Source organism: Balearica regulorum, chromosome 3 (assembly GCF_011004875.1).
Source record: "Balearica regulorum gibbericeps isolate bBalReg1 chromosome 3, bBalReg1.pri, whole genome shotgun sequence".
NCBI classification, from domain to species: Eukaryota; Metazoa; Chordata; class Aves; order Gruiformes; family Gruidae; genus Balearica; species Balearica regulorum.
In genome coordinates this window covers 119,301,291-119,315,817 of record NC_046186.1, presented here as the reverse complement: position 1 = coordinate 119,315,817, position 14,527 = coordinate 119,301,291, and the positions used below count along the sequence as shown (strand labels likewise).

The 14,527-nt window shown below is 40.1% G+C and overlaps 1 protein-coding gene across 2 annotated transcripts in view; it reads left to right on the top strand.

Annotated features, from left to right (window-relative positions):
- Nucleotides 1-12,282, top strand: part of SPTLC3 (serine palmitoyltransferase long chain base subunit 3) — an 83,617-nt gene extending 71,335 nt beyond the window's left edge. For both annotated transcript variants that reach the window (XM_075749766.1, XM_075749765.1), the window contains exons 10-12: nt 8,186-8,321; nt 9,316-9,445; nt 11,813-12,282. In XM_075749766.1, the coding sequence (XP_075605881.1) occupies nt 8,186-8,321; nt 9,316-9,445; nt 11,813-11,926 (380 nt within the window). In that variant the 3' untranslated portion in view covers nt 11,927-12,282. The remainder of the gene's footprint in view (nt 1-8,185; nt 8,322-9,315; nt 9,446-11,812) is intronic.
- Nucleotides 12,283-14,527: the final 2,245 nt, after the last annotated feature.

The window sequence follows — 14,527 nt, the reverse complement described above, 5'->3', positions numbered from 1 at the left end:
GTGTCTCTTCTCATTTATTAGGAGATATGGGAAGCAGAAGTTCCCATGGCATTTACTCTTTATAATTCATACTATAGATACCCTTTACATGTTCTCCTCATGGCTTCTCATTACACCACTGGACATACCTCAGGAAACTCAGCAGCTGCCTTAGTAGTTTTATCCCCATGATGAGAGTGTAGTTGACTCAGAGTGTTTGGACCCTGCACAAATTTTCAAGTACACTTACTCGCATGCAACACAGCCCCTCCAGCTGTGACCTTGGACCTTTTTTCTCCCTTTCTGCCTCAGAATACCAAAAGTGTATTTTTACACTTAAATTTGATAGGTAAAAAATAGAACTGCTAGGCAGACAGAGTTAAGACTGCTAGAAAATCTAAAGCAATTTTCTTGATGACTAATAGATTATAGTGGTGTAAAAAGCAAATTGCAGCATTTGCAAAGGCATCATTTTTCTATTTAATGCATGGCAAACAATAATTCACCAACAGCCATAGGCATTTTTCAGATGTTTTTATGGGATGCTGAAAAATTTAAACCCCTATCCTCAGGAATCTACTGTCCTTGTTATGTTAAAAGATAATTCCTGAGGTTGTTTAGACAGAAAGTGTTTCTTTAAAATGTTGATTTACTTTGCCATTTGTGATTGGTTTATCTTTTTGCAACTACTAGTTTTCATTTTTGCTTTTAGTGGACTTTGAGTTCTTGAATTTGAGCTCATTCAGATTGCAAGAAGCTGCAGAACGCTGCTTTCTGTTTTGGCTTAGCATTAAAAAGATCTGTTTTTAAAAGGTTCCTTTTAAAAGCATTTCCGTCTGCCTTAGATTTTTTTTTTTTTTTTTTATAACTGGAGGACCAGCTTCTTAAAATGCTCAGTTTCCAACATTTTCCACTGCTATCTGTGCTCAGCAATCTTTTGAAAACATTAGCTTCGCCTCCTCTGTAAATTCAAAAACCTTAGTTTCACATCACTAGGACCTGACATAATCCAGCACTGGTGCCAGGAAGGGCAGTCTTGCCCTCCTCTTTGCCTTTCACCCCCTGCCTGTCCCCTTATTCGTGCCCCTTTGCCTCGTGCCAGCATTAGTGTTCGTGCAGCCATGCAATGAACTGAATCAGAGAACTGATCTAGCTGAAAAATAACCGACCCTCCCACAAATGGCTAGTCTACAGCCAAACTAGTTCCCTGAGCCAACCTGCCCTGTGGCTACGTGAATCCCAGTGCCAGGACTGGAGCAGCTGGAGCCGAGAGGAACGATCCCTTTGGCAGCAAAATTAATCTGTGCCAGACTGAACTGATCATGAAACTATAGCTGTAAGCTTTCATTCTGCAAGCTACTTAGCAAGGGTTCAAGTAGCTTTCATTCTGCAAGCTACTTGAACCTGCTCGAAACAGCCTACAGGATCAGTCATACTAAAGTATGGCTTTTTACTGTTCCCTCTCAAATTCTCATTTTGCTGCTTCATTCTGAGATGATTGCTTCTCTCGAGTCCTCATCAAGCAGAATTCTTGAACCTTGGCTTAATTTTAAGTTAATATTCCTAGTAAGTATGTGCTTACATTTAAAGCGCTTAAGTGAATTTATTCCCTGTTTGCACAGTATTGGCTCCATGACTAGGGCTCCCAGTCACTATGACAGTGAAGATGCCGGTGATGGTAATATGCTGTCATGATTATTATTTGTCTGAGCTGAACATCACAGATGTTCTCCCAGCAGTGAATGATGAAACTGCTAAATTCTGCCATCTTTACTCAAAATGAGTGGGACATGCTGTTCCAGCAGAGCCACCTGCCATGCAGTCCACCTCCTGAAGGAAGCCAAATGTATCCATGGAGGGTCAGTTGATCTGAAGAAGCAGAGGCTTTGGCGTAATAGCGTTTGCAGTGATTTGCAAGAGCTCCAAGGATTGACCGAACTCTACCTCATATGAGGTCACTCTTTCCATATTCAAGGTTAAACTGGTGCTGTAATCCTATAGCAGACCCTACCTATGGATGCTTGTCCCCTGTATTCACAAGTAAATATTAACTGCAGGCAGAGGAGGGACGTGATCAGACTTGGATGTGACTCGTAGCCTGTTCCCCAGCAAAGAAATCTACACTTTCCCCAGGGACAGCAACACGCAGCTCCATGACAGAGTCACCTTTTAGGGGTGCCTTTGCTGCTGGGATGGAGCGTGAGGATCCCTCCTCCATTCCAGATGCTGCTTGCCGCTGCCCAAGGAATCCAGTGCTGTTATCAGCCTGAGGAGCACAAAGGAGAGAAGTGCCTTTTTCTTAACGGCATTTAGATCACTGGCATTTCAGAACCACCTAATGTGATACAGATGGAACGCCTTGTGCACTGGCTGGCTTTCAGCAGGGGGACTGGCCTGCTTTGTGATTAATCACCTGTGCTGGGAGTAAATAAGGCTCAGCCAAAGCTGGCTGCTTGGTCCCTGCTTTTGTGTGGGACACTGAATGCTTAAATTATATATCTAACATAGATAAGGTGCTGGGTAGGCGTACCTGACTCATTCGAGAATTAAGGTAAAAATGACAGAATTTGTACAATTTCTCTCCTTTCTGCTTCAGCTGGAATTGCCGCTTTTTCTTCCCTTAATCTGCTCTGGAAAGTGTTCTACAGCAGTTCATGGTTAAAATTGGGCTGACTAAATAAGTCCTTAAGGGCTTATTTAGCAGCTGAATTAAGTTGAAATTACTAGGTTTCTAGTTGGCATTAGATTGTAGAAGAAAATGTCTTCACTTCTCCCCAATTCATAGCAAAGTTATTTTTTTATAAAGATTTTTTTATCTGAGAACATATTTCCTTTAGGCACCCCAATTTTATAGCATTCTATTTGTGATTTAGTGCACATGGAGGTACATGTGTGTTACTCTTATAATGGAACCAGAGGAAAAAAAGAAAATCTGTCCATCTGCAACAGTTTAGTGGGGAAGAGCTATTGTTTTCCAAATGTTTTTTTCAGCCTATGAAGGTTTGCTTTTTACTATCTAGTTGTTAGTAGAGGAGGGCAGGGAGCAGATTTCTCCATCCAAGGAACACAGATTGAAGAGACACACTGACACCGGTATGTAGAAGTTTGATCGTGTAACTAATTATCTAGAAAGACCATATGAAACAACAGCTGGAGAAGATTAAAGCAGGTGGATTTGTGGCTTGAAGAGTCCACCGCCTGCCAAAAAAAGTACGGCGTGGGATTATCTTTCCTGGAATGGGTTCAGGAAAAATAGCTGTCCTTCAATTAAAATACACCTGAGATCTTGATATGAAAGGCTACAGGTCGCTTGTTACTGTTTTCAATATACTGAGTCAGAATTTCCAAGGGTAGAAGCCTACAGGAAGAGTTCAAAGGTAGAATGTTTGTGCAGGAATTGAACACAGCCAGCTTCTCTGCTTATTAAAATCTTGCAGGAGTGAAAAGCAGACATCTCTGGAAGAGGAAAACAAACTTTTGTTTCAGAGAGCTGATAGTTTTACTACCTCTTTCGCTGCCAGGATAAGGTCCTCAGCTGGCATAAATAGCAAAGCTCTGTTGAAGTGCGTGGAGCTATGCCAGGTAACACCCGCCTGAGATCAGGCCATCAGACGTGTAGTCAGGATGCCTTCCTGCTGTCAAACTCCAGAGCAGCTCCTCACAGAAAGCAGCTCTTGAAGCCATAGCCTGGTGGGTGACAAAGTGTCTACCAAGTCTATTACTCTAAGTTGCTCTCTTTGCTTTAAAGAAATGATGAGCAAGTCACTATCTTTTATCATTTCTCTCTCTCTTGCCTTCTCTTTGTGGTTTTTTTTCCTTAAACTAAAGCATATTAATTTTGAGCTATAAAGCCTTCTAAAAGCCTGCAGAAATTAGTGAGCTAAAACTGGCAATATGCAATAATGCATGTCAAATAAAAATATAATCAGCATTTTTCCCAGAATTGCTAACACCTTAGAACTTTGCAGTAAACCAAATATTTTTAAAGCAGTGTAACAAATGTACACTCTAAATTTGCCAGCAGTAGGTGGATTGCAGATGCAGTAAATCTGTTTTTGTTTTACCATCCAGGGAATTAATCCTGTATTTCAACAAAATCCCAGTAAGCTGGCTGTGTATCACTGTATACTCCAAGCAGTGTGAAGATAACTTGTGAAATTTAAGAATCCTTTATCGTTCAGTATTGTCTCTTTCTGTCCCTTCTTAATTCAGCTAACAAAAAGATGTAGAGTTCTTAATAAGGTCATGCTCAACCTTAGCTGAAAACTTGGGAGCATTAGTGGACTTAGTTTTAATTAGCTAAGGGTCGTTTTCCCTGTCTAGGCTGTTTTCTCCGAACATATGCTGTGTTGTGGTTCACATATTTTATGGAATATAACTATCTGGATATCCTGCGTGCTGTGCTATAAGCTATTTGCATGGACTGTAAATCCTCAAGAATTTTGCAAACTAAGAATTTGTGAACAGATATATTTAGTGTCTAAGGACTGATCCTCTAATTAGTGCTGTACAGGTAAATTCTTACACTCAAATAGATGCAGTTATATCATTTTAGCTCTAGGGTCTGCCTCTGCAGATTTTCACCCAATAAATAATAAAGGATGTAAGATCACAGCCTCGAGAATCAAAGAAAATAGTTTTTAAATGCAGTGTCTTTGGTTAAACATACCACAGTGAATTTGGACTAGGATCTGATTCTAAGCTGAATTCATCACTCTTACACTGATTTAATCTTCAGTGTGGGGGGAAAATTGCGCTAATGGGACCAAAATAAACATTTTGCTCAGATCTGCCTTGTTATCTGACATTGGAGGGTCCCATAAAGGAACAAAAAAGAGTGTTGAAATACAGTTACAAACTTTAAGGGTTTTATTGCTCTTATCGGACAGCATATAAGATGACTGTGTATAAGATGCATGTGGTCTTTGACCACAAAACTTAACGTGAGAAAGGAAAGTGTTGACACTTGGTAAAGAAATAGGTTCCTCCCAGCCACCCACCCACAAACACAGTGTGTGTAGCAATCGTCTCCTAATGTGCTTTTTTTCCCTCCAGATATATGTGAGTGCTCTGATCTTTTATTTAGCTCTTTAATGCATCCCTGCAAATGAAATTACTATTCTGGGATGTTGCTAAAACATTAAAGTGGCTCTTTTGCACCAGCACTGGCTGGTTTGAAATGAATTCCTTAGGCAGTCTCGAAAGGGGATCCGTCCCATCGCAAACTGGTTGAGGATATAGATTTAGCAAGGGAAGATTGGAAAAGGAAGAGGTGTTTGACTTTTGGGAGGATTGCCTGAAACTCTTTTCAGCTCTAATGTTTCCTTTGCTGCATTCCCCCTCTTGCTTTGGAGTCTAAATTTCCGATACCTAAAATAAGTAGAGACAAACTGATCAACTCTGGGCCATGCGCGTACGGTTTGATAAATACCGAACAGCCTGGAATCTTGCATGGCTGACACTTTGTTTCCAGCTTTGTGGTAAACAGCTGAATAGAAAGGAGAAGGCAGCAAGTCTTAAACTGCACTCGCCAAGAACATCTGCATTTATGAAAACTTTCCCTAATTGAAAATCTAGTAGTTTCAAGTGCTGTAGACTGAGAATCTGGAAACTAGCTCAGGGGCTGCTAAGATAGCAAGAAGCAGCAGTGGTTTTGAGCCCTCAGTTCAGGTTACTCCCCCGCAGCCTCCTTGTAATGTGGGCATTCAGGAGGTGATAATAACATCCTTACAAATTCTAACAAGGGGAAAAGTCTCTCTTTAGACTTCAGACGCATTATTCTGCGGTTCTCCTCTAACTCCCTTTCCTTGCCATTTCCCCTGCCCCCATTTCTCCTCCTCAATATTTCCTCCTGGTTCTTTGAGACCTACTACACCAAAAATATTTTTGGAAATACCACAGACTATTGTTTTTATTAGTGACTGGAAAGCTTTGTAGTAGGATGCTTTTGTGTTTCATTTGTTTTCCTTGCTCTGGCACAGATGTTTTTGTTTTAGCAGCATTAGAGAGATGGTTAAACTATTTGTGGCCTTTTCTAACCCAAGCAGATCTCTTCCACTGAATGCTTTAAACTGAATGACTGAAACTGTAACTAACAGGTTGTCTGCGTGGGCAGTTTTGTGCATAAAGTTACAAATGCACTGGTTTTATGAGATCTTTTAATTTGTTCAGCAAAACACTGATCACTGTGAAGCAAGTCCCAGTTTCCCTATAAATTTCCCAGCCAGAACACTGACAGAACCTTGACTCGGGAAGATACAGAACAGATGAAGCAGTAGATCTTGTTCAAACCTACGCGCACTCAGAAATGATTAATGGAAAAGAGGTTCATGGAGGTGTGGTGATCCCCACCTTAGCCAAGAGGGAATAAGAAGAAAAGCCACAGCAGGCAGTGGGGCAGAATGTGGTCTGAGGACAAATCTGCTGAAGGTGGTATGTAGCAGCTACAACTGCCTAACTGGCCACTGCGGTTACAAGGAAGAAGATGGGAAATTAGGAAATAGGTATCCAGTCAGAGAAGGGTGGTAGTAGAAAGTAGTAAACGAAAAATGAAGTGGACAAAAAGTAAAGTAAAATGAAAAAATAAATGGAGAATGAAAACGTAATACATCTGTGTGAAGGCACCTTGAAAGCAAAGGGGAAAAAGAGGAAATGAGTTCTACTAGAGGCTTCAGTGTTCATGTCTGGTGACACAACAGAAGTGATACTGAAAGTATGGGCTGACGAACAGCAGGAAAATGAAAGTTAAGAGTGTAGCTGATGTGTGTCCCGCTAAATCCCAGTCTTACCACATGTTCCCACCACTTCTGCAGGCACAAGCAGCTGCACAGCGATTAGGTTTAGAGAATCGATCTGTTTGACATTGGTTTGGCAGTTTTCCTTCTGGCAAGGTCAGGCAGATGACAGACCTGGCTTGATTCATCACGTGGTTGTACGAACCTAGGACTGGTACTGGGGAGGAGGTGGGAAAGAGCAGCGTGTGGATGCGGGGTAGGTGGCACCATCCCTGTCAGCACCTTACAGCCTTGGAAGAGCAGCCCATATGTCAGCTGACTCATGAAATATAATGCAGGTGGAGTGGGGAAAGGACATACTATGTATCCTACCTTCAGTAATGTTGAGTGTGATTCTTCCCTTCTGTATGCAATGGGTGGGGAAGCAACTGCACTTGTCAGAAACCACCTCCTTAGTGACACTGGAAAAGAAAAGACTGAGCTGACTTTTCAAGCACATTTTTTTCTCTGCTGTTTTTTGTCTTTTTACTTCATTAAAAATAATTGTTTTCAACTCTCCTGTCAGTTTTGCTAGGGGACACATCAGTGGACTCATGACTGAATGAGGCCAGGGAAAATGCAGAGAACAAAACTTGTGTCTGAAAGTCTTGAATGACTAAAGTCTGTTGTCAGATGATGATATTGAGGTAATAATAGCAAGTAAGATGACAGAGAAACTGAGCAGAACTCAGCAAGGGATTTCATATGTAGATGCATATTAGAGTAACTGGAGTTATGCTGAATATTGGTAATAACTGCAGAACATCAGACCTTGTGTAATAAAGTTCATCGCATGCTTTTCCTCTGTCTAAAAAATTGCAACAAAAGCATCTGTTTGAGCTGACACAAAATGCAATATTTTCTATTTTAAGCTTTGTTACGGTCACAGAATAAAAGGGGAAAAAAACCAACCAAACGTATGCACAGAACTAGCTAAGATATAAGAGGACCCCTATGAAATATTGTTAATGAGAAAAGATATGCATACACTGACATCTGTATCAACATCTGTAGAATTGGTTGTTTCCTTCTATAGTGAATTGCATTGAGAAAGAACGTACTGTGTTTACATGTCCTGTACCCACAGAGGCATATAACTACTTCTCTAGGGGTGTGTGTCATTCAGTAGGCTTTATTCAGTGCAATACAGTAAAGGGAATTGTTCACTTATCTATTCTGTGCCCAGAACACATAGTTTCTGCCAGTGGAAAGACACCTCACAAGTCCAGGAAATCAGTCGTCTGTCCTATAATGCCATAATAATCAACGTAGTTGCATTTAGCTCATTCCATGTTTTTCCTCTGAATCAAATAGCAACATATACATTTCAGACAAACTTTTTTGAACTGTTACCCACAGCCCTGTTTCTTGCCAGTTACTAGACTCCGGTTATGATCTTTGCACTGAGTGTTCTCCTGGCTGACTCATTTCAGGGCTCCAAAGAGTGCGCCAGCTGGGGAAAAACACAAGATACTTCAGACGAAGACTGCATGAAATGGGCTTCATCATTTATGGCAATGATGATTCTCCTGTTGTCCCCTTACTCCTTTTTATGCCTGGTAAGATAGGGTAAGTACTAAAAAAAAAACCTGTTGGCAAAACAAAACCTATTCAAGTTCATAGGTTATTTGGTATACCCTGTGAAAAACGTAGTTATGTATGGTAGATGCTTCACAAGAGAAACATCCGCTGTTAGGTGAATTCATCATTTAGTTATGGTCTATTTTAAAGTTGGCCCTAGAATTAATTTTCAGCTGTTCCAGTATTCAGCATTTTTTAAATTTCTCTTATCCTTTTTTAACTTGGTCTGGAATAATACTTTTAATAGCATTTTGAATTTGGATTTTTTTACTTTTAATTTGTAATTATTAAAAGAGATATATTGCCTGTGATGTATGAATTGTTTTGGATGGATATTCTTTTTCCCCATCTGATCTTTGAACGGTGTTTACATGTCTTACTATTCAGCACCTATCAAGCAGCACTTGTGCACTGACTGACCTGGACATGCAGAAGGCCAGAAGCCAGTAGTAGCATCACATAAGGGTTGAGCTGTAGGGAGTATTTACAAGTAGCTTAGGGTGACTACGTGCTCTAGGTCTAGTACATACCACACAAAAAGTTCCTAAACTGGCAGAGTAATTGCGAGAGCAAAGAAACCATCACACAGGTTGTTTTATTCCTGTTGATGTGCAGGAACCCAGCTTTCATACCCTCCAGAAGCCCAACTTCTTCCATGCAGAGGGACTGTGAATGCCCACACATTTTGATTTGCACTCAAAGCCTTTCATTGACATAAATGAATCATTCTAGAGCACTCTCTCTGCCATCACGCTTCTAGTATTTGACACTCACTTGGCTTCATGAGCTGTTAAGCAGCAAAGAATCTCAGTCCTACTGGTAACATTCTGGCTTTTATTGAATTCAATGGGAATATTACCATCCACTTCAATTGAAGACAGGGTTTTACCCATTGCTTTATTATACTTGAATGTTTTCTCTCTGTGGTCAGTTTATTGAGGATAATTTACTTTTGGTTTTTTTCTTCTTCTTCTCTCCTTAGGGCTTTTGCAAGACGCATGTTAAAAAAAAATATCGGGGTGGTTGTGGTTGGGTTTCCAGCTACTCCTATCGCAGAATCCAGAGCTCGGTTTTGTGTGTCAGCTGCACATACACGGGAGATGTTAGACACGGTAAGCACAGCAGATGTCCTGCTGAAATTAACTTCAGATGCAAAGGAGGTTGGGAAAAGGTGTGTGTCTGTTACTTTGAATCTCAATAATTCATTTTTACATTTGTTTTTCTGGCCTTGTCACTTGATCTTTAAAGGCATTTTAGCCTTATAGATTTATTTTTTTTTAAAATAAGTTACACAACAGCTGACTTGTTATCTTCTATTTCTAATAGTCACCAAATGTGTCATCACTAATAAAGACCTATGTGAAGAGCACAGCAAGACGAAAGTTAAATGCTAGGTCAAAACTATCAGAGTAGGAAACCTGAGACAATATGGAAATAATTGAAAATCAAGTTTTCCATGCCCTTATTTTAATTCTGTATTTCCACGTGTTTCTTGAGTTGAAGAAGTATATGGGACAGCCTTGGGGGTACAGGTGGAAATTACAAACAGTATTTGGAACTGTTTGAACCTAAGGAAGTTTAATTGGTGCTGTCTGGTCTGTCTCAGTTCTATGTCTTTCTCTGATATCAGAAATACTGTTAAGAGTACGTTGAGACTTCTTCGTAAACCTCCATTCCAACGCAGTCAGAAATGTGTTTAAAATAAACTCTCTGAAATTTTCCATCTCCCTTTCTTGCCGAAGGTGTTTTTGGCCTGGTTGATATACGTTCTTTCATTCTCAGAATAAGCTGACTTAGAGGCATGAAACACAGAGGCTTAACAGTAAATTTCAGGCTTTCTTTTTCCTCTCTTTGCACGAGTATGATGTTCAAAGCAAAAAATCCGTGAACATGGAAGGCATTTGAGTTTGATGCCACTCCTTCCTGCAGACAAACACCTGTGCCTGCAGAGACCCCTTGGCTGTCCATTTGCATCCTGAGATTCATGTGGAGCTTGAGGCCAGAGCCCTGCCCGGCTGACCAGCTCCCACCCCAGTGTAGACCCCTCTCAAACAACATTGAAAAATCTGCCTTGCATGTGTGCAGTGTAAAATTCCATCTGTTCTTAAAGGTGCAGTAGTTGTTGACAAGGTACAATACCGTAAAAATAATATTGCATAGAACGGGACATAGCTACATACCGTGTTGGTCTTTGGCTTATGTAACTAGCAATAGGTGATGAAGTTGATCTGAAGATTACTCTCTTGAGGCTACTGCTTTTATTTTCTTCCTCCACCCCCATGCCCAAACGTCAAGCCCATCGTGTTTTTTGGGGCCATCAGTGAATGTTCACTTCCTACTACCTGCACATCGCTGCTTCCTGGTACCAGTGAAGGTCTGAAACACTCCCCAGCCATCATTCTTGAACATGCTGTATTTTTGCCTTTGAAAGCGGGATCATGGCCATAGTACTTGTGGCATTCTTTAAATGTCCTTACAGTATGGGGGAATGGAAATGCCCTGAGTTTAATTACTTGCAGATGGAAAGTTTTTAGGACAAACAGTTTGTGAGTATGCCTAAACCCAGGGTAACAACAGGTAACAAGCACAATGAAAACTTTTCCCTTTGGCAAAATTTGTTTTGAATCTCAGCCTGGAACAAGAGAAGAAAGATCCATGAAAGGGCAAGCTCCCAATAATAACTTCCTTTAATGATCTCGAAGCTATCTCTCTGCATAAACCATTACTAAATTACTCCTTTTTGTTCTTGAGCTCATTTTAGTGGCTTAACAGAAACAGGCTCAAAATCAAACTTGCTCTTTTCTTTGATGCCAAAAGGTTGGCTGCTCTTGAGTGTGGCTCAGATGCTGCAAAACACTGAGCTGCTGCTCTATGCTAGAGAGTGCTCTGGCTACTTTTCGATCTATTGAGAGCTGAGGACGCAGCTCAGCTAACTGCATTACAATATTAATGTATTATTAATTATGCCTGTGATATTAATACAAGAAGATAATGGAATGCATTAAAAATATCTTAAACTATTCAGACTATTTATGATGACTCTGATCACACTGTGGGCTGAGTCCTACCTGAGAAAATGCAGTGGCAGCTCAGGCTTTGGGATCTGCAGGGAAATGTTGAACTTGAAAGGTTGAAATCCCTTATGCAGCTGTTTTGCACAAGCAAAGATCACTTTTTATCTGGGTTATTATCTTCCTGTACTTCTAGAAAAAGGTCATTTTTTTTATCTGTCTTGAATTAATGTACTTACTAATAAACCATAACCTACTGAAGGAGTAAATTCTGTTCTCGTAGATGCTATCATACATCTACGACTGCATTGACGTTCACTACATGAGAATGAAAGAAAAAAAATTGCCCATCTGCCCTTCAAGCTTTCTTTAATTGATACTTTTATAATCTTGTTCTGCTGTGAAGTAGAGGTTACTAGAACTTCATTTCTTTTCCAAGAGAATTGACATAGTATAATGGTCTTACAGGTTTTGAATGCTCTGGATGAATTGGGTGATTTTCTACATCTGAAATATTCCCGGTATTCCAAGTCATCTCATCCTGAACTGTATGAAGAAACTAGACTTGAATTTGAAGACTAAGTTTTCCACCCATGAAGAGAACATTATGATGCTATGAAAGGGGGGAAAACCCGAAAACTAAAAAAATACAAATGCATTTCTTCCCTTCTAAGGACAATTTTTGTTTCTCAGTTAATTGAAAGGAGGGGAAGCTCGGGTGTTGCATTTTATTGTATCAAATTTCTGTATTCAAGAGACTGAAATATTGATACAGATTTGCCTCCCCAGGAGATCTGTCTTTCTTACGGTATTTTGATGCAGAATGAATGCATCCATTGATCGAGTTGCTAACGTACAGCTTTTGTTATGGCCCCTTTTTATGAAGAGGCTTCAGATAGTCTTAATTGTGACTGAAATAATAAAGTTTAAAAACTAAATGGATTCCAGTGTAGTATGGTAATATAGCTGAGCTTCATCAGTGAGATTGACTTATATGTGTTAAAGAGCATAAATCAAGACATCGATGTGGACTGCTACAGAGGAATGACCAGAAGGTAACCTCTTTAAGTTGCCCTATCGTGCATTTCTCCAAGGACAGAAAATGTTAGAAAAAGGCTAATGTTGAGAACAAGAAAAGTAACCTGAACAGATCTTATATTTCTGACAGCAGATTATGGGAAAGGGAAAATGCCTCCTCCCCTCCACAGACCTTTCTCAGCTACTTAAATACATTCTGAGCTTCATAAAGTACAAAAATTTGGGCTTAGGCATAAACCAAAATGCTTTTCCACTAACGCATTTGACCTACAGCCTTTCACATCTTATCGCAACATAAGTTCTTCAGCAGGCTTGCTCCCTTTTCGTGTAGCAGTAGTAAATAATTTTAATAACCATTTAACTTTCCCGTAAAAACCTTGATCAAAACAGTCAGATACTTGCAGTTCACAAACTGCAGATGACATTTATGGGCCCATTCCTAAGTTTCTTGAACTACTTACAGGCTTAATAAATTCACTAACAAGTACATAATGCTGAAGCTGTTAGTTATACAGAATGTGAAGTCCGAGATACCATAAGCAGTTCTACCACCTGTTAAATTGAAAACTCTGCCATTTCTAAATGTGCTAAGGTCATCCACTTAATAATGTTTCTTGAAAAGTCTTGTCTGGTTTATGTATGTCAGGGGTTGTTTCACTTGTCTTAGTTGCAGCCTTTTTTGAGTGGTTCGTTTTTCAAATAATTGATTATGTCATCTGAGGGGGAAGTGTCCTTGTCCCCTTTTCTACTGCCTGAGTGACAAATACTCAAAGATACTTGAAGGAATTGTCACAGCTGGCAGCTTCCCTGCAATGCCTGCAGCAGAATTATCATCAGGCTTATGTGGGCTGCGTTGTTTGAAGGAAATTGGAGGCTTTTTCCTTTTTTTTTGCAGCGTTGAAAAGCGGTTCTGCAGCTTTAAGAATGAACTCCAAACCATTCCACGCTATCAAATGTCATTGTAAACACATCAGATGAGAGATGTTTAGCTTTCTGTTGCACAGATGTACCACACTTTCATGTTCTCTTGAAAGCTGTGGTGTAAACTTAACCCACAGCTGCAATATTAGATTTAAGAACAGAACAATTAAATTGTGGAGTACCAATTACACTATATTACTCCCTGCTTGTTAAAGCAGCTTTCAGGATATAACAAGGCTGATTGGTTATGAGGGCCCATTTTTTGTTGGATTTTTGTTGTTGTTGTTTTGCAAGTTAATAAAAATCGAGTGGTACTATAACTTTAAGAATTGATTACAACACGTTCTATAATATCAAATGTCGGCTTTAGGAAACATATATATCAAGGGCTGGGGGGAGGACTGAATGGTGTCATACAATTCTTCACTTTGGTAGACGGAATTGAAAAACATTGCAGAGGTTCAAGGGAGCTTTGTTGGTGGATAAGAGAAAAATCACTGTATAAATATTAAAATACTCAAGCACAGAACGGAGAAATTAGGAAACATGAACTTTGTCTTTGAGTAACCTGGCAATTTGGTGATGTACAGACTTGTTACATGCAGGGTGAGTGTGCTTACTGCAAAGGAGACGTGTTGAGAAATTTCTGCAACCTGTTCCTCGAGGAAAAGTACTGAACTTGATATATTGCGTTTTGATCTCCATTGCCGAACATCTGCGGCCAGATCCTCAGTTGACTTCTGACCTTCCATCTTGGGGTATACGGCCATAGTTTATATTTCAGCAAACATTATTACACGTGCTGTTGCAGGCAACACGCTATTTCCCTCAAAGAGAGGCCTGAGATTGATTAAGCTACAGAATGATCACTTTTTGTCCCCCTATAGGGGAATGTTTTCTGGCTAAAGCCGAATTCCTCCTGCCCTCAGAACATTACTCTCTCTCATATTAAGGAGACAGGACGGCTATTTTTCAGAGACTGTCAGTTGATTTATTATATGCTCTCTTCTGATTTCTTCCATCCCTTACACATTAGAGAACGTACAGGCTGACTATCCCTGGGCTTGGGGAACATTTAGGGAGAAATCCCTGCACCACTGGTGCAATAATGAAACTCCCAGGAACTTCAGACTTGGATTTTCCCCATGAGGCTCAGTTATGGTCTGGCACTGGCTTTTCCACCAGCATAATTTTAGTGGAGTTTTTCCAGACTTACATCAATTT